Consider the following 21135-nt stretch of genomic DNA (forward strand, 5'->3'; position numbering starts at 1 on the left):
ACGGGGTTTCACCATGTTGACCAGGATGGTCTCGATCTCTTGACTTCGTGATCCACCCACCTCGGCCTCCCAAAGTGCTGGGATTACAGGCTTGAGCCACCGCGCCCGGCTGAAAAAAGTTTTAAAGAAAATAGTTCCTTAAGTAATATTAAACTAAAATCTCTCTCTGTACCTTTGTAACATCCATTTCCCGAGAGGCAAGCTGACTTTGAATTTCCTCTAGTTGATTAACAGCTGAAATCTTTTCCTTTGTAACCTTTTCCACCTGGGCCTCCAGTTGGGCAATATTCTGAGACAGGATCAACATCTGTAAGGGAAAACAAAGGTCCTAAACAATAATGTCATTTGACAAAACAAATACTAAAACTTTCTTGAATTAATAGCATCTCAGTATTTTCACTGCCATTCTCTGTGGATTGGGTATGTTCATTTCTCTACCTCCTCTACTCACCTACGCCCAGTGAATTAAAATATGTAGTTCTCTCCTACTTCTCTACTATCCATTCCCCTGATCTCTAAGCTCATTTTGAGACATGTAAAACAAGATGATAAAATCAAAGGCTGAAACCCTAAAGTGACAGATATCAAACACCCAAGTAAGTTATGGAACAGAGCGCCATAAATACATTCAGAGGAGATGTAGAAGAATCAGACAACTCTTAAAGCCTTCTTCCACATGGAGGGCATAAAAGGAGTGATTGGAAGAGTGAGGAGTGAAGAAGTTATTTAGAGAGAGCAACTGATCTGCTGTGACTCCCACTACCCTTCTCCCCACACCAACAAAGAAGAGGCTCTGTGAAGTTCCCTTTGTTGGTAAAACCCCACTTATCACTCCCATTATCTGGTTCTCCCTCATTTCTCCAATAGGTTTCAGCTCAGCCATTATCTCCTCTCCTCCAGGAAGTCTTCCTTGACTCCAGTTCCCAACACAAAATAGGTAGTCCCTCCCATGTTCAGGGTTGATATTCAGCTGTCCCAGTGTGCACTGGGACAGTTAAGCCTGTTGCTTGCAGCCTGTGTCCATTCTCACTGATTGTTTCCCATGCTGTAGTGATTAATATTTTGAATATCACTATGGTGTGTGCTCATAAATCTGTGTATATACCTCCATCACACACTAACCTCTGCATACCTCTACCACAGTACTCATCCCACTGTTCTTAGCTGTCTGTTTCCTCATTTGAGAAGCTCCTCAAGAGCATGTTCTTCAAGAGGTACCAAATGTTTGATGAATGAATAATTAATTAGAATAAATGGCTTTCCAAGGGACTCTATGGATATTAGGTTCTCAGGTTTTCTTCTCAAGATTAGAAATACTTTCAAGATCTTAGGTTTATTCTGTATAGTTTTTGGTTTGCAATTACATTTTGTTCTGTTCCAGGAAGTCAAAATTTTCTAGGCTCTTAATTCCTTATTTGTACTGGCATTTTTTTAAATGTAAAAGCAGCAAAACATATAGGAATACCTATCAATTTTTATCTGGTAAAACAAGAACTGGTGACAAATTTTAAATAATGATGTTTAAAATTCACCATTGTTGTTTGAAATTTACCGTTCTACACTGACATGGATGTGAATTCAGTTTTATAACTAAAATCAGTTACTAAAAGTATATGATAAAATCAATATTGAACCAAAGGTTTAGTAAATTAAGACCCTTACATCAATACAATGAAGATGGGTGTCTGCCTATGAACTACAGAACTAGTTAAAGTTGACCCTATCAAAGTAATGAGCCTAGTAACTATTTTCTAATTTAGGCAGAGGTATTAATTAACTTTTCTGAAGATAGTAAAGAATTGTATATTTGACTTGTGGCTGTTTACATGCCCCTATGATCAAAGAATTGTCTACAAATCTAATTTTCACACACAGTTAAGTTTACTAATAACAAACTACAAAGTATTCTTGGGCACATTGCAATCTAAACCTAAAGTTGAAAAGGAGTTAAATATGACAAATCAAAAACATCAATTTAATTTCTTAATTTAAAATTTCCAGTTCATGAGCATATATATTATGAATGTATAATTATACCTTTTCTGGAACCATACAATAGCAACAAACGTTAATTACCAGCTACTAAAAATCATATTTTACTTATTCATGTGGACATACATAACTGATGGTAAACATCTTAACATTGTATGGTTTTTGAAATAAATATACTGACATTTATTTTGCTAATTACAAATTCTAGTCCATTTCTCCTATAAGGCATGTCACAAATCTCTTCCTTATGATTCCTCCCTCTGCCACCCATCATTTCCTTCCTTTGCCCACTACCTGTCTGCTACCTCCTGTCACCCACTTTCTGAGGTCTCCCCTCCTGTTGTCACACCTTCTTTTTCCCCACGCCCACCATCTGGAAGTCAACATTACACGGCAGGAGCTTCTCCATCCACATCTGTTGCAGAGCCAGAAGTAACACAGACACAGCTGCAACACTGCTGGATGTCCAGGACGTTGACATCAGGTAAGTCCTTTAAACTTTGACAGGGGCAAGGAAGAGACAAGGACACCCAGGTTGGGAGAGGTTGATAGAAATTTCCGCAGAGCAGTCCCTAGTGTATTGAACATGGTATGAATCTGTACTCCCTATACAAAAGACACAATTAAGGATTTTCACAATGAATACTGTCAAGGAAAGCAATCGAGAAAATGTGAGGACCTCAGGGGGTGCTCGATAAATATATGATCAATGACTGAATGAACTGACAAACCTGAGTGCTCAGTGCAGCCGAGGACCATTATTGAAGATAACATACAAACTCACAGCAAGTGCCGGGGGAATGATTCAAACCCGTGTAGGTAGAAGGCATCTGCTCTCCTATAGCTTCACACACAAATGGAATTTTTTTAAAATAAGAAAAGTAGCAGAGAAATTTTAAAAAAAATACAAGAAAAGAAAGAAAAGTTTCACAAGTATTCCCACTGGTAGGAAAGCAGGAGTGCTTATTCTAGCACTAACTTTACCTGGCACTTACAATGTTATGATTAATTGGTCAGTCACCCTATTAAATTATGTTCTTGCCACACACAGTGGCTCACCCCTGTAATCCCAGCACTTTGGGAGGCCAAGGCGGGTGGATCATGAGGTCAGGAGCTCAAGACCAGCCTGGCCAACACTGTGAAACCCCATCTCTACTAAAAATACAAAAATTAGCCAGGCATGGTGGCGGGTGCCTGTAATCCCAGCTACTCAGGAGGCTGAGGCAGGAGAATCACTTGAACCCGGGAGGCGGAGGTTGCAGTGAGCAGAGACGGTGTCAGCACAAAGAACTCCATCTGAAAAAACAATTACGTTCTTGTGTCAGGCAGTATGATATGGATTCTCTCTTTAAATCCCCTGAGAAAGGCTGGGTGCCATGGCTCTCACTTGGACCCTAGCGATTTGGGAGGCTGAGGCATGAGGACTGCCAGGAGTTCAAGACCAGCCTGGGCAATACAGTGAGATCCTGTTTCTACAATGTTTTTTTTTTTTTGTTTTTGTGGTTTTTTTTTTTTTTTTAAATTAGCCAGGCACGATGGCACATGCCTGTAGTCTTGGCTGAGGCAAGGGGATTGCTTGAGCCAAGTAGTTTGAGGATATGATGAACTATGATCACACCACTGCACTCCAGCCTGTGTGACACAGTGAGACCCTGTCTCTAATAAATAAATAATTAAATCCCCTAGAGAAGGAATTATATTGAATTACATTTCATTTGAAAAAATGAGATTCAGAAAACTAACTTGTCCAAGTTCATTCAAACTAATAAATAAAAGATAAAGCTCAGCTTTACAAAAAAGTTTGTCTGCTTTTACTAACACAAAGGGCCAAGAAATCGATCCAGTAAGGCTCCTTCTCTTTTTCTCTAAAACAAGAATAGCCATAAGTTACAATTTATTCAGTGCCCACAGTAAGTCAGGCATTACATTAGATATTATCTAAACATTAACTCACTTAATCCTATCAATTATTTCTCATATTACAAACTTTATTTACTCCTCCGAAACTTAGAGAGGTTAAGTGAATTGTTCAAGGTCACAGAAAGGTCAAGTCGGATTCAACTCGAAATCTTTTTCCTCAAAAGCCACTTTCTGGCATTTCCTGGTGAGAGCTGGGACCTCAGTGCTATGACCACTGTCAGCTCTGTATTCATACATCTTTATTTAAAACAGGATCTTAAGATCAAATGTGAGCAAAGGCTTACTAAAGACAAAATCAACTTACAGACTCTAGTTTAGAAATGTATGGTATTGAATAGAGATAAAGCTGCACACATATAGCCATCAGATCTTTGACAAACTTGACAAAAATCCCCCATGGGGAAAGGATTCCCTGTTCAATAACTGGTGCGGGGTAGCTGGCTAGCCATATGCAGAAGAATGAAACTGGACTCCTACCCTTCGCCATATATAAAAAAATAACCATGCTGGGTGTTTCCTACATGGGCTTTGGGAAAGAATTTATGACTAAGTTCTCAAAAGCAACTGCAACAAAATCCACAAACTGATGAGTGGGACCTAATTAAACTAAAGAGCTTTTGCACAGCAAAATAAATTATCAACAGAGTAAACAGACAACCTACAGAATAGGAGAAAAAATTTGCAAACTATGTATCGGACAAAGATCTAATATCCAGAATCTATAAAGAAAGTCAACTCAATTGAACAAGCCAAAAACAACTCCATTATAAAACGAACAAAAGACATGAACAGACACTTCTCAAAAGAAGACACAGAAATGGCCAACAAACATATGAAGCACTGTTCAAGATCACTACTGAATGACATGGTTTGCATTTCTGTCCCCACCCAAATCTCATATGAAATTGTAATCCCAGTGTTGGGGGAGAGGCCTGGTGGAAGGTGATTGGATCATGGGGACAGGTTTCTCCCTCACTCTTCTCATGAGAGTGAGTTCTCAGAAGAACTGGTTGTTTAAAAGTGTGTAGGCCCTCCCCCTGCTCCCTCTTCCTCCTGCTCCAACCACAGAAGGCATGCCTGCTTCCCTTCCACCATGACTGAAAGTTTTCTAAGGCCTCCCCAGCCATTCTTCCTGTACAGCCTGCAGAACTGTGAGCCAATTAAACCTCCTTTCTTTATAAATCACTAGTTTCAGGTATTTCTTTATAGCAGTGTGAGAACAGACTAATACACTAATTAATCATCAGAGAAATGCAAATCAAAACCACGAGAGGCCATTTCACACCAGTCAGAATGGCTGTTAATCAAAAGTCAAAAAACAACAGATCCTGGTGAGGCTGCAGAGAAAAGAACACTTCTACACTGTTGATGGAATGCACATTAGTTCAGCCACTGTGGAAACCGGTTTGGAAATTTCTCTAATAACTTAAAACAGAACTAACATTCTACCAGCAATTCTATTATTGGGTATATATTCATTAGAAAACAAACTGTCTTTCCAAAAAGACACATGTACTCATATGTTCACTGCACCTCTATTCACAATAGCAAAGACATGGAATCAACCTGGGTTCCCATCAGGAGTGGACTGGATGAAGAAAATGTGGTACATATACACCACTGAATACTATGCAGCCATAAAAAAAGAATGGAATCAGGTCTTTGGCAGCAGCAGGGATGCAACTGGAGGCCACATTCCTAACTGAATTAACGCAGGAACAGAAAATCAAACACTGCATGTTCTCACTTACAAGTGGGAGCTAAGCATTAGGTACTCCTGGATATAAGACAGCAACAATAGAAACTGGGGATGACTAGAGAGGAGAGGGAAGGAGGCAGGCATGGGCTGAAAAACTAACTACTGGGTATACTATGCTCATGTCGTAGGTGACAAGATCATCTGTAAATCAAACCTCAGCGTCATGCAATATACCCAGGTAAAAACCGGCACATGTACTCCCTTGGATGTAAAACAAAAGTTAAAAATCAATAAATAAATGATAAATAAAAAATGTGCCTCATTTCTGTCATCACCTTTATTCATGAAACAACTGTCAGCAGAAGAGAGAGGTTCTGTCACATATGAAAGCTCCTGGAACGCTGCCAGGTACGCTTCAGCCTTCATTTTTCCTTTCTTATCAGGAATCCTCATCACATACTTCTAAACTCCTCAGCAAGGCAAATAGTTTCCAGCAAACAATCAAAAAATAAAAATTTCCTAGGTGTGAACAATAGTCGGTCTTTGCTATTAAAACCATTCTCTCTCACACACAACACTCAATTCACAGCTTCATCTCCCTTCCAGGTCTCATTCAGACTGGTTACAGGAGCATTCCTTCCCCCATACTCCGCGTTTCTAAACCCTGCCTCTTCTTGGAAGCTCCATTAAAACACCATCTTTTTCACAAAGCCTTCCATGATCTCTTGCAGACAAGCAGTTCTGATCCTCTGAACTCTCAGCATTTTAGTCGTGCCTTTCCAATTTTTCTTTTCCTTGTAATTCATTTCTTTCATTCACCAAACATATACTGAGCACATTTTATATGAGAGGAATGTGCCAGGCAATGAGGATGTTACATGCAAAGGACTCATACTGAGTTAGGGAAGGCAAACTATTCAACAAGAATTTGTAATAAAATGAGTTAGGGGAGACCACAGGAGAGGATCCCAATTCAGCTGTAGGAGGCTCTGAGAGGAGGTGGCACCAAGAAAAACCCTGGGCCAGGTGAGGCGGCTCACGCCTATAATCCTAGCACTTCGAGTGGCCAAGGAGGGTGGACCGCTTGAGCCTAGGAGTTCAAGATCAGCCCGGGCAACATGGCAAAAATTTGTCTCTACAAAAAAATTAGTGGGGCATGGTGGCACACTCCTGTAGTCCCAGCTATCTGGGAAGCTGAGGTAAGAGGATTACCTGAGCCTGAGAGGTCGAGGCTGAGTGAACCACGACCACCACACTGCACGCCAGCGTGGGTGACAGAGTGAGACCGTGTCTCAAAAACAAACAAACAACTCTGAAGAATCCATTAAAGAGGGCAGAGGAAGATTCCTCTAGGCAGGGGGCAAAGCACATGCAGAATCCTGCACTGAAAAAAAACCAGTATGGAAGATGGGCATCTTTTCATGCTTGGGGAAGTACAAGTAGGCCAGTCAGTGTGGCGAGGGTGCAAAGGAGAAAAATGAAGGAAGATAAGACTGGAGAGCCAAAGAGAGAAAGAATATTTAGAGTCATTATGCTATGCTAAAGGATCCTAAATTTTATCCAGGGTTGCAGGGAGATGTGAAAGGATTAAGAGACTGACGTATTGAGATGTTCACGTGAGAAGGATCATCCCAGCTGTGGTTTGGAGAACAGAGAGGAAGGTGAGACTGGAGGCCAGGACACCACTGGGGCTATAGGAACCACCCAAGGATGAGATATGGGGAGCAGCAGGATGGAGAGACGAGGCAATGTAAACGCTTAGGGTCTTAAGTCTTAGAACCTGGTGATGATAAGATGTGTGGCGTGTGAAGGAGCAGGGAGAAAAGGGTGACAAGATTTCTGTGCTGGGTAACTGAATGAATAGTGGGTCTACTGGGATAGGGAAGGTGGAAAGTAAAGCTGGTTTTGGAGCTCAGTATACAGTTAAATATTTAGAAATCAAATAGCTTTAGTCCCGAAGCTTTAGTTCATATATATATATATATATGGAATTCATGGAATTCAAGCCACAGTACTGCTAAAGACACCTAAATCTTTAGCTCCCTGCTAAACTCTAGATCCTTCTATCAAGTTGCTTTCTGGATGGTCTCCTTCTTTGCCTCAAAGCACTTTAAACTCAGAGTAATGTAAAAGACATACAGCATTGTTCTCCCAAATCAAGAATATGAATTGAGAGAAATCAAGGAAAAAGTACCTTTTAAGGAAAGTAAGACTACAAAAAAAATCAGCAAATATAGAACAAGCAGCTCTTTAGTGAACACAGCAATGGTAATTTCATTGGCTGTGGCACAGAGGTTGAAATGCAGTGGGCTGAAGAGTGAAAGGTGACAAAATAAAGACAACACGTATGGACAAATCCTTCAAGAAACTTGACCACTAAAAGAGTTAAAGAGGGAGATGGAGTCACTGAAGTGGTTTCCAACCTTGGCTGCCCATTGGAATGACCTGGGTAGCTTTCACCATCCCAATGCCTGGATGCTACTCAGACATTTTGATGTCATTGGTTTGGGGTGCTGTTTGGACAATCGGATTTTTAGAACTTCTTGTGTTGCAAAAATTAAGAAACACAGATGAGAAGAAAGATTGTTTCATTCAATAGTAAGAGACATTTGAAAGTATTTTCCTGATGATAAGACAGAGACTGTAGTGAAGGAAAGATTGATTCAGAAAAGCGGAGTGGACAAATGGAATGAGCTCCTTGAAGGGGTAAAAGGAGATGGGACCCACGGGAAGGGGAAAGGATCAGGAAAAAGTCTTTCCCATTCAGACTGGGTTGGAATACAGGTGAAAACGTATTTTAAGGCATGAGGAAGATAAATAGTTGAGGTGGTTAATACCTAATGGCTTCAATTTTCTTTGTTAAGTAAGGCTCTTTGCTGAGAATAAGGGGGAAAGCTGTATTATAAGGAATTTGAGAAGAACAAGTGATTTGAAATCGTCCTTAAAGAAACGCTTTCAAGATACCACCACTTCCTACCTGGACTACGATCATCACCTCCCAGCTGATCTCCAGGCACCTATTCAGTTTCTCCTTCCAATCTATTGACAAAATGATTCTTCTCAAACATAAATGGCATCGTGACACTGACCAATTTAAAGTCATTCAATGGCTTTCCATCACTTTTTGGACAAAATTTTAAATATTTCATATGGATTTTAAAGCCATTCATTATTCTGCCCCAGCATAATTCTGCAAACTCATTCCCACTACTCTGTCCCTCTCTCTCTATGCTCCAGCCATCAGGGCCTTCTCCAAATGCCTAGAAAGTGCGATGCTTTCCAGGTCCCGAGTCTTGGGTGTGTTACTTTCCTGGGCCTGAAACCCTCTTCCCCTTTTCACCTGACCACTCATCAATGCTTTCAGGTCTCATTGGCAAAATCTGTCTCAGGAAGCTGTTTCGTGACTAGGTCAGATCCCCCTGTTACACATTCCCACAGTACCCTGAACAGAATTTTGCGGCTTTATCGCAATGATGATAAAAGCTCACTTATGAAAATATTTCTGTACCATCTACTTCTCCTACCAGTTCGTAGGCTTTATGAGGAAACTGCATTGTTCCTGTGACTACGACATTCCCAGCCCCTTCGGTTAATATCTGGTGATTGTGGAATGAAGAAGAGAGAGGAAAGCATAAGAGGACTGCTGAAAGCGCTGAAAGAGCTGTGGACACTGAAGACCTGGAGGGTACAGCTGTGTCATCTGCAAGGCTGTGGGATTTTTACCAGCTGAGATCACCAATCCAAGGCAGAGACGGCAGGTAGTAGGGTTTTGACAGATGCGGTTTTCAAAAATGGCAAGAAGACAAGGAAGTTTACAGGAAATGCCTCAGTTTACTCATAAGGCTGAAAACTCACTGGGCAGAAGTGGCGATTTTTCTCTTTCCATATCTTTAGGCCTGCACACTATATTGTACATAGCACATATTCTCAGTATACGTTCACTGAATGAGTTAATTATCACACATTGGAATCTTACAACAACATAGCATTTAGAGTACAAGCTGTGAGTCCACTTTTAAAAACAAACATGTAGCACAGTTGTTTTGGTTACTCAATGGACCACAACTTGCTCAATTCTAGTCTAGTTAGCAATTTTAAAGCTAGGTCCCACTCAACTCTGTATTCTAGTTTGTGAACGCTTTTTCAAACGCTGCTCATTTCATGTTACCTGTTCCTTTCGCCTTAAATCTCTCCCTTCATCTGGTTACTGTTATTATCGACCACATAACTTGTCAGAACTGATTTCATACAGAGTCTATAATCACTTTTTCTTGGTTACTCAGTTTCTTACAAGTGTTTTATCTTCTGCATGTTTAATTTAGGGCTAGGAGATTAAGCAGGGGAGTCACCTCTCCTTGATTTAGCTAAGGCTGAAATAAAAGCTGAGTAACTTCATAGCACTCCTCTGGGAAACATGAGAGAGAAAAGAATCAAACAGAATGGCAGGATTTAAAGTATATTTTATAATTTCATAGTATGGAATCTAATTGATTATTTTATTTGAAAAGGTCAGAATAAACGAATGAGAAGTATATAAAAAAATAACATTTTTATGAACTCTAAATTACAAGAAATTTAACTACTTATACAATAACAATTTTAAAATTTAAAGTTCATTCAAGAACTCCAGCCTACGGAATCATCCATGGCATCATAAGAAACGTTTCTTCGGCAATGTGGATAATATCGGAGTGGATAATATCCTTAATTACCTTTGATCCCATGTCCTCCCTTTCTTTTGTGATTTCCTTTTTCATCATATCTTTCTCAATGGCCCTTTTCTCTTGCTGAGATGCAAGTTCTTTTTCAAGTCGCTCTGCCTGCCTCTCCAGCTCGTTCCTCAACTGGTCACACTGGATTAAAGCCTGCTAGGATATAACAGGTTGAAAGAGGAGTTGAGAATTTAAAAACAGTAAGGGGAAAATGAGATAATTAAGCTTTAACCGTCTTTAAAATAGTTAAAATTCACTATCAAGCCCATTAGAATAACTTCGTATTTGTTTATCAATACTACTTATTGACCCCAAAGAGTATCCAGATGTTACATTTATTGACGTATTTCAATTTTCATGATTAAAGCCCTATTAATTAATCAATGACAAAATTCAGGTAATGAACCTTGATGAGGGCCACAGATGAGTCAGAATTTTGAAAAAGGGAGCCAGAAAAACCAGGTGCTCTAATATTTTCAATTATATGTTTATACTACATGATGACAGATCAATCCAAATAGCAAAATGAAATGTTGACTATATCATTACACACAGGCATCTTTTGTTTAATACTATATAAAAATCAAGTTTCCTTAAATATAACTAAGGCAAAATTTAGTTCACTTCCCTTAAACATACAACTAAAGTAAAAATTATGTAATAATCATAAGTTAAATGGAAAGACTCAAAACAGTATTCACTACTTAGTTTTATGAGGATCCTTCATTTCTGGTAAAGCTCATAATTGTCCTTTATTCTAAATTTCCCACTTGCATTTCCAGAAATAAAAATACCCTAACTTCATTTTGGCCACTTCTACAATATCTTTATGTATAATACTAGATAATAAAATATGACGTCGAAATCCCAATTTTGGGAGGTTTTTTTTTTTGTATAAATGTACGGGGTACAAGTGTAATTTAGTTACATGCATAGATTGTATAGTAAAATCCCAATTTTTAAAAATTCTCATAAAAATAAGGTACTATAGTATCTTATAGTCTTATTCTAGTGGGCCTTATGTGCAATATCCGTCTCACCCAACCTTTCTTTTCTCCTGAATTGGAAGAAAGAACCCCAGGTCTCATATGACTTACATGCTGTGTGATTATAAGTTTCATAGTCACATTTGATTTTAATGGAGACGGAAATGGCCTTGGTAAGCACTGTGAGTCTTATGCATAGTTATGCTTCCCTCTGGTGAACGCTATAATAAATACAGACAACAAATATCTAGGATATGTGAATGTCCCTCTCTTTATCTGGAAAGCATTAAACTCCCATTTCTTTTGGTATCTTCTGAAAAGTTTCTATTCTTCTAGGCATAAAATATAAAGGTAAAATTCAATCGTCTCAGATTAACTAATAAACAAATTTCTTTTGGTATCTTCTGAAAAGTTTCCAATTTCTTTTTATCTTCTGAAAAGTTTCTATTCTCCCAGGCATAAAAAATAAAGGTAAAATTCAATTGTCTCAGATTAACTAATAAACAAATACAATCACTAAAAATGATTCTCCTAGGGAGATAGTCCCAAGTCCAAATTCTAGCTGAGAATGCCTGGAAAGGAAATTTTAAATTCGATTTTCAAATAAATGAAAAAAGCATACTTTTTCTTTAAGGCCTGAGAGCTTGAAATATGAATTAGTCACTCTTTCTGACTCACAGTGTAATTGCTCTTGTGAAAAATATTTCACATGAGCACAGTAAATGCTCATAATTTTCCCTCATATAATGAATACTACTGGTATGAATAGATAAAATGATTACTTAAAATAAACCAATATATCCGGTCAGAAAGTTTTTCATTAAACAAAAACTCACCAAGATAGGATGATACAGAGAGAAGCACAAAGTGAGAAGCTGTAAAATCATGTAAACAAAGGCACTGCTGAAGCCTTGGTTTTGTGGATGGTCTTCCCTCTATTAGGACTAGCCACCACCCATGGGTGATGATGAGTCACGAGCAACAAAACACAGAATACAAAAAAACTGGTCATTGGCCAGGCATGGTGGCTCATGCCTGTAATTGCAGCACTTTGGAAGACTGAGGCAGGTGGATTGCTTGAGGTCAGGAGCTGAAGACCAGCCTGCCAACATGGTGAAACCCTGTCTCTACTAAAACACAAAAATTAGCTAGTGTGGTGGTGGGTGCCTATAATCCCAGCTACTTTGATTTTTACTTTTTCTTTCTGAGACAGTTTCACTCTGTCATCCCAGCAGGTAGGAGGCTGAGGTTGCAGTGAGCCAAGATGGTGCCACTGCACTCCAGCCAGGGCAACAGAGCGAGACTCCATCCCGAGAAAACCAAAAACCAAACCAAAACAAAAGAAAACAAAAACTGGTTACTGATGTCACTTAGTGTGTAACCAATGATTTCATACTATAAAACAGCTTTTACTTTTATTTGCTTTGATTTTTGACATATATGCCTGGCCACAATGAAGAAAATAGAAAAGTATAGTAATACTTGGAATCAAAAAAATGATTTAATCTTTCTAAAGATAACTCTTTTACAATGGACCCCACATACTAAAAGATTTTGGTCTACTAAACAAATATTTATACAGTGTCTCCATTAAAGCTTTCTCTTAATTCTAGAGTTTCTTCTCCTGGTTTCCAGAACCCCTGTCGATTGAGTACCCCTCTAACCATTCAGTAAGGACATAATGACCGACTTCTCAAAGGCTAGGTCAGTAAACAGTCAACTACCACCAATTGAAAGATTTTTACTTTTTCTTTCTGAGACAGTCTCACTCTGTCACCCAGGATGGAGTGCAGTGGCTCCATCTCAGCTCATTGCAACCCCTGCCTCCTGGGCTCAAGCAATTCTCCTGCCTCAGCCTCCTAAGTAGCTAGGATTACATGTGCCTCCCACCACGCCCAGCTAATTTTTGTATTTTTAGTAGAGACAGGGTTTCACCATATTGATCAGGCTGGACTTGAACTCCTGACCTCAGGTGATCCACCTACCTCAGCCTCCCCAAGTGTTGGGATTATAGGCGTGAGCCACTGCGCCCAGCAGATAGATCTTTATAGTAACTGAATTCTCAAAGCCTATGTCGGTAAACTGTTGATTACCATTAAATGATAGATCTTTATAGGTGACAAAGTTAATTTGAGGCCTATGGCTATTATTTCTCTCAGTAGTCCCCAAGTCCTGGCTTCTCTCCCTCTGCCTGAGCACAGCCCCTTCCTTAGTGGAAATGGCTGTAGGTTTTGGGAAGTTAGGGAATTATACATTCCCCTCACCCAGCAGACTCATTCCTGAAGGAACCTTTTCTTTTCTGGGAAATTTCTTTATGTGTGGTCATTTTACGTTGACATATTAACACTTTTTTCAAAGACAGTTTATTGGACTTGATATTCCCAGTCCTGGTTTTATTTATTTATTTATTATTTATTTATTTATTTTGAGATGGAGTCTTGCTCTTGTTGCCCAGGCTGGAGTGCAATGGCACAATCTTGGCTCACTGCAACATTCACCTCCCGGGTTCCAGCGATTCTCTTGCCTCAGCCACCGGAGTAGCTGGGATTACAGGCACTCACCACCTCGCCTGACTAATTTTTGTATTTTTAGTAGAGATGGAGTTTCCTCATGTTGGCCAAGCTGGTCTCAAACTTCTGACCTTGTGATCTGCCCACCCCGGTCTTCCAAAGTGCTAGGATTATAGGCGTGAGCCACCGCACACGGCCAGTCCTGGTTTTATTAAACCAAAGGGTAGACACTACTCTCTTAAGCAGTCAAAATATTTTCCAAAACAAAATTTATATCTAGTCAACTAAAATTTTAAAACAGGAAACCTATTGTAGATGATATAAGAGTCCTTCCCAACTGCTAGGGTTAGTTTTTAAGGAATCCTTGTGACAAAATAATTCATAAATAACTAAGGAATTAAGATCTTATGAAAAATATACAGCTCACACTTAACGAACATGAACTTTAAAAGCTTACAAACGTTTTTATTTTTGTGTAATAATAAACCCCACAAAATTAAAAAGATTAACACATTTTAAGCATCTAATTTATGAATAATGCAAACTATTGATTTTAATTTATAAACCTTTGCTAACCAGAAACTTACCAGTCTATCCCTATGTACCATTTTCAAGATATTTATACTTTGCTTTTGTTTTGTGACAGATAATGTGCATATCAAGAAGCATTATTTCCTATACTTGTGGCTACAACCAAATACTCAAAACTTTTCTGATTTTCTTTTTAATCCAGGCTTCTAATTCCTGCCTTCCTGACTCCCTGTAATCCAAGGAACAGAATAATACGGATATTTGAAAAAGGGGAAAAAAGTGTTTGTAAACATTTGTTCAATCTATCAGGTTTCTGTTTAAAAAATTAATCTTTAAAATATCACATGTAACCCACAAATATGTACAATTATTATGTACACATAATAATTAATTTTTTTTAAGCTCACACTACCTACCCATGAAAGTATATAGCAGGATAGGTCTTAGCAAATTTGAAATAAATACTTTGCTCAATTTGTTATGAGTTAAAAAAAAAAAATTCCCTTAGAGGGTTATGTCATTACAGATATGCTTACGGTAACTTCATGCCAAAGCCTGTGCCTTCAAGACTTTCCATATGCCTCTCAACAATTTCCCTTCCAACATAAGTAGGCAGGCCAAAGGCCTAGTTAACCGTTTTATCTGCTTCTCCTGGCTTGCCTCACCCAGGTGTCACCGCAAAAGCCTCTACTTTTTTTCACCATTTAGTCCCAGGTGAATTTTTTTCTTCTTTTAAAATTATCACCAATTGAAATAACTTGCATTTTCAAACAAAAACATGTATTGAGCACTGACTATGTGCCAGATACATTGCTAAGTGGCATATATGGATTATTTAACCCTCTCAATATATTTTAATTGGTTCTTATCACTCAATTGAAGAAACTGGTACTTTGAGACATTCAGCAACTTGCCCAAATCAGAGACCTAGAAAGTGGAAGAGTAGGAAGTTTATCTAAGGAAGTTCCATACAAGAATCTATGTGTGACATTGTATACTTCTCAAGTTATATATTTATTTTCTTATAAAATCCTCAGGCATTTTCACTGCCACTGTGAATGTAAATATGTAATTCCTTCTACTTAGCATGTAATACCCAAATGTCACACTAGATGGCAACAAATGTCAAGGAACTAAACAAAGTAACCATTTTATTGCTCAGTAATATAAGTAGTTAAAATATGTATGCCATCTGACTTTTTAATACTCAGAAGGCAAAAATTCTAATGTGTTTTAACATACTTTCTAGATAAAAACTACTAGACTTGCAATAAATTTTGTAATCTGCTTAATAATCCTTGCATTCATTATTACTAATTTACTGAAAATGCAATAGATTCCTAATGAACAATAGCATTGCTTGCTCTTAACATTTAAAAAAAAAAAATTACAGGCCAGGCACAGTGGCTCACACCTGTAATTCCAGCACTTTGGGAGGCCGAGGTGGGTAGATCATGAGGTCTGGAGTTTGAGACCAGCCTGATCAACATGGTGAAACCCTGTCTCTACTAAAAGTACAAAAATTAGCCAGGTGTGGAGGCAAGCGCCTGTAATCCCAGCTACTCAGAAGCCTGATGCAGGAGAATCTCTTGAACCCAGGAGGTGGAGGTTGCAGTGAGCCGAGATCGTACCACTGCACTCCAGCCTGGGTGACAGAGCGAGACTCCGTCTCAAAAATAATAATAATAATAAATACAAAACTTCACATTATTAATAATTGACTTCCATTCAACAAACATTTATTATGAATTAAGATGTAAATGGTCATGTGTGAAATACAATGATAGATGTCACAGACCTGATTTCAAGGTCTTTTGGTGTAGAAAACTATGTAAACAGCTACCAAAATTATACACCACATCAATAGGAATATAGAGGAAAAAGGGATTAATTCAAACAAGAAGGGGCTGGGGAAACCTTCTGGGAAGACTGCCACCTGAGTTAAGACTCACAGATTGAATAGGTATTTCACGGATTAATACAAGGTAGAAAAATATAGCATGAGCAAATCAACGAAAATGGACAACTGATGGTCATGTTCTGTAAACAGTGAAGGTTATATGAAAGAGTAGAGTAAAAGATAAGATTGGCAAAGTTAGAGTAGGGCCAGATTTGTCTTTTATTCTATCGCAAGAGGGGAGCCACCTAACCAGGGAGATTTATAACTCAGGAATTATAAATGTTATGAAAGCGCTGTGAGAAGTATGCTGGGATTAGATGAAATTTGAGGGAAACCAATTAGAAAGCTATTGCAATTGTCTGCATACTTAGTATAAGAGTATGTGAAGGCCAGACACGGTAGCCCACACCTGTAATCCCAGCACTTTGGGGGTCCAAGGAGGGAGAATCAGTTGCGCTCAAGAGTGCAAGGCTATAGTGAGATATGATCGCACTATCACACTCTGGCCTGGGTGACAGAGTGAGACACTGTCTCTGAAGAAAAGAAAAAAGGAGTATGTGAAGAGGTGAAGACTTGAACCAGGGCAGTGGTGTAAGAATGAAAAGGTAGGCATAGTTCAATAGAAATTTGACTCTGGAGAGAGAGAGCTTGGGAACTGATTGAATGTCAAGAGCAAGCATAGGGAAGAACCAAGATGTTTTAAAGAATGCAAGCCAGGGCTGTGGTTAAGATGGTGATGCCATTGTCTGAAGACGGTAATAGAGAAAATCGTAGAAGGAAAAGGAGCAGTAGATGGGAAGGCGGAGCCAGTGAATGGTTCGGTTGTGTAGAGTTTCAGATGCTAGCAGTCTATCAGCCATAAAAAAGATCTAGTAGCAGCAAAATATGCAGGGCTGGGCTCAGGAGGGCAGTTAAAGCTAAAGGCATAATTGAGTATTCAACAGTAATATTTGGCCATGTGAGGAGAAATGAATCCCAGGAAGTCAAGGAACATGGAAGAAGGGCTAGGAACTAACTTGGAGGAATGTCCACACGTAAGGCTTATGGAAAACAAGAAACAAGTTAAAAGTAGACAAGAATGGTACAATGTGGATGCAGGAGAGTAAAATATCAGGTAAATCAAGGGAAAGAGATGATATGTTATGACAGGACAGTTAATGGGTTTCCAGAACCATAGAGTTTGAGTTGAATCAGGATTGAGAGGAGCTCAGAAAGTGACCAGCGATGACGAAGTGAGCACTTCAGCAACGTGAAATCAGGCTACAGTCTGCCCAAAGCCTGACTGCCATGTGCTTGGAAGTGAAAGGAAAGCTACCAGGGTAGACAACTGTTGTGAAACACATGCCGGTGAAATGATGAATGGAAGGTCATAAACGGAGTGAAAGCTGATCACATGAAGGCTGCTTTTTGTTTGTTTAAACAAGAGCTGTGGACAAGAGGAGGAGGAAAAACAGTGAAGAGGAAGGGATGAAGGATGCAAGAAAAATGTGATGATGCAGAAGTAGGAGACATCAAAAACTGAGAGAAAGATACTCATCTTGGGAAATAAGAGGACAAGAAAAGAAAGGAAAGGAAATAGAGGAGACCTTAGAGGGATGAGAAGATGCTGAAGAGGCTCTTGTCAGCTGGTCCGAATCTTAGTGAAGTGAGAAGGAGGTCATCTGGTGAGAGTGAGGCGCTAGCAGTGGAATTGGAAAAGTGAGGAACGTGGGGTCCCTGGGGAGAGTATACAAGGCAGTCAACTGCAGAGAAAAAAACTGTTCAACAGTCCCTCCAACCGCTGAAAGTGACTAATATTACTCTTTAGTGGAACTCATTAAGTTGCTTTCTTGAGTGACTTCCTTCAGCAATGCATGGAAGGCTGAAAGTAGCCAGAAAAACAAAATGCGATTGGGCTTAATTTTCACTGGGTACCTTTACTGGCAAGGTAGGTAAACTGGAAAGATAACAATAAAGGAATTGTAGAGTGCTGGTGAGAACTGAGTTGAAATTTCCTTCCTCAGTGGATATTTGCTGAGTACCTATCTATCACGTGCTGAGATCTATGCAAGATGCCATGGAATTTAACAGTGATCAAGATGGAGAAATTCCATAATGCCAGTGATTTTGTAATTGGGAACCAGCGCAAATGGATTAACCATTGCTGAAGTTGTTACAGACAGCAGAGAGCCAAAACTGCAAGTCACGTAGTCCAGGTATGTGCAATGGGAAAAAGCTTTAGGCTCCTAATTGTTTTTATTTTAAATTTTATTGAGTACATAGTAGATGTATACATTTGCGGGTACATGAGATGTTTAACCTCCTAATTATTAATACCACCAGCCTGGCTGACTGGCTGCCTTGGCATCATCTGGGACTCATTAGAAATGCCTCTGAGACCAATCTTCCTGATCTTGTCCCAGACTGAGGAGACAGATTTGAGTGTTGCCTCTTGTCTCCTTGCCAGTCAACTTGTAATAAAGGCTTTTCTTTTCTTAAAAGCCAGTGCCATAGTACTGGCTTCTATATGCATAGGGAAGCAAGCCCTTGGCTTGGTGACAATTTTAAAGTTTAACAGAGATTTCTCAAAGAACTTAATATAGAGCTACCATTCAACACAGCAATCCCATTCCTGGGTATATATCCAAAGGGATATATTTTATTATACCAAAAAGATATATGCACTCAAATGTTCATCACTGCTACTCACAATAGCAAAGACATGGAGGCTGGGTGCAGTGGCTCACACCAGTAATCCCAGCACTTTGGGAGGCCGAGGCAGGTGGATCACTTGAGGTCGGGATTTCAATACTAGCCTGGCCAACATGACGAAAGCCTGTCTTAACTAAAAATACAAAAATTGGCCAGGTATGGTGGTAGACAACTGTAATCCCAGCTACTTGGGAGGCTGAGGCACGAGAATCACTCGAATCTGGGAGGTGGAAGTTACAGTGAGCCGAGATCACACCACTGCACTACAGCTTGGGTGACAGAGCAAGATTCCATCTCAAAAAAAAAAAAAAAAAAAAAAAAAAAAAAAAAAAAAAAAAAAAAAAAAAAAAAAAAAAAAAAAAAAAAAAAAAAAAAAAAAAAAAAAAAAAGATATAAAATCAACCTAGGTTCCCATCAATGGCAGACTGGATAAAGACAATGTGGTACATGTAAACCTGGGAATATATACACCCATAAAAAAAACAATAAAATCACGTGCTTTGCAGCAACATGGATTTAGTTAGAAGCTATAATCCTAAGCAAATTAATGCAGTAACAGAAAAACAAACACCATATGCTCTCATTTATAAATGAGAGCTACATACTGTGCACACGTGGGCATACACATGGGGACCAACAAACACTGTCAACTCCTCGGGGGGAGGAGCAGAGGGCATGCGCTGAAAAGTACCTAGTGGGCACTATGCTCAATACCTGGGTCCACCATGTAACAATCCCAAACATGTACCTCTGCATCTAAAATCAAAGCTGAATTGTTTTTTACATGGAATCTCACTCTATTGCCCAGTCTGGAGAGCAATGGTGAAATCGTGGCTCACTGCAACCTCTGCCTCCCAGGTTCAAGTGATTCTCCTGCCTCAGCCACCTGGGTAGCTGGGACTACAGGCATGCACCACCACACACAGTCAATTTTTGTATTTTTAGTAGAGACAGGGTTTCACCATGTTGGCCAGGATGGTCTCGATCTCTTGACCTCATGATCCACCCACCTCAGCCTCCCAAAGTGCTGGAACTACAGGCGTGAGCCACGTGCTTGGCCAAAGCTGAAATATTTCTTCAAAAGTTTGATGAAGGATACAGACAAATAAGCGATAATAATACATTTTGATGAATGCTATAATAGGTAGTGGTTCGTAACCAGGGGTAACTTTGCCCTCCAGAGGACATTTGGCAATGCCTGGAGACATCTTTGCCCTCCAGAGGACATTTGGCAATGCCTGGAGACATCTTTGATTGTCACAGCTTGGGGGAGGAGGGTGCAAGCTGCTGGCATCGAGTAGGCAGAGTCCAGGAATGCTCCTAAACATCCTACAATATGCAGGACAGCATCCAAGACAGAGAGTTACATGGCCCAAAATGTCTGTAGCGCCAAGGTTGAAAAACCCTGCTATAAAGGCATATAAGGAGAACATGAAATCTAGACATGAGAGGTCAGAGGTTTCCTAGAGGGAGTACCATGTAAGCTAAGATATGAAAGGCTAGAGAAAATATCCAGGCAGTGGAATGGAGAAGAATGTGTATGGTATGCACCAAGACTCAGAGGCTGGAAAGAATATGGGGTAATCAGCAGGGTTATCCCCACTACCGTTATTTATTGAGAAAATATTTTGTGCCAGGGTTTGTATAAGATAGCCAATATGCACTGTAAAATGTAGGCCTCATTAACAATCCTATGAGTCACATATTTCTCCATTTTACAGATGAGGAAACACCGAGCCACAGAGAAGTTAAAATAACCTGTCCAAGGTCACATAGCCAGTGAATGGTGGGGCCAGAAGTTGAATCTTGGTCTGGCTAACGCTAGTAAGCCCATGTTCATTCCCTAAGGTCTCCTGCCTTTGATGACAGCAGAGTGTACTGGGGCATACGGTGTGAGAGGAGAAAAGCAGCAGCCCTGGAGGACAAAAGGGAGCCACATTCTGACAGATGTCATCGGCATGGGAAAGAATGTGGAGATTGTCCCGAAGGCAGCAAAAATCCACTGAAGGATTTTAAACCAGAGTCACGTGATCAAATGTATCTTTAAAAAAGATTGCTTCTGGGCCGGGCGCGGTGGCTCACACCTGTAATCCCAGCACTGTGGGAGGCCGAGGCGGGTGGATCACGAGGTCAAGAGATCGAGACCATCCTGGTCAACATGGTGAAACCCCGTCTCTACTAAAAATACAAAAAA

The 21135-nt window shown here is 39.7% G+C and overlaps 1 protein-coding gene across 6 annotated transcripts in view; it reads right to left on the reverse strand.

The window, feature by feature from the left end:
- Nucleotides 1-21135, reverse strand: part of SDCCAG8 (SHH signaling and ciliogenesis regulator SDCCAG8) — a 251444-nt gene that overhangs the window by 160972 nt on the left and 69337 nt on the right. For 4 of the 6 annotated variants that reach the window (XM_017531944.2, XM_017531937.2, XM_017531945.2 and 1 more), the window contains 2 exons: nt 10324-10479; nt 173-307 (listed from right to left, as the gene is read on the reverse strand). In XM_017531944.2, the coding sequence (XP_017387433.1) occupies nt 173-307; nt 10324-10479 (291 nt within the window). The remainder of the gene's footprint in view (nt 1-172; nt 308-10323; nt 10480-21135) is intronic. The other 2 variants (XM_017531938.2, XM_037739835.1) reach the window with 1 other exon arrangement.

Source organism: Cebus imitator, unplaced genomic scaffold (genome assembly GCF_001604975.1).
Source record: "Cebus imitator isolate Cc_AM_T3 unplaced genomic scaffold, Cebus_imitator-1.0 Scaffold75, whole genome shotgun sequence".
NCBI lineage: Eukaryota > Metazoa > Chordata > Mammalia > Primates > Cebidae > Cebus > Cebus imitator.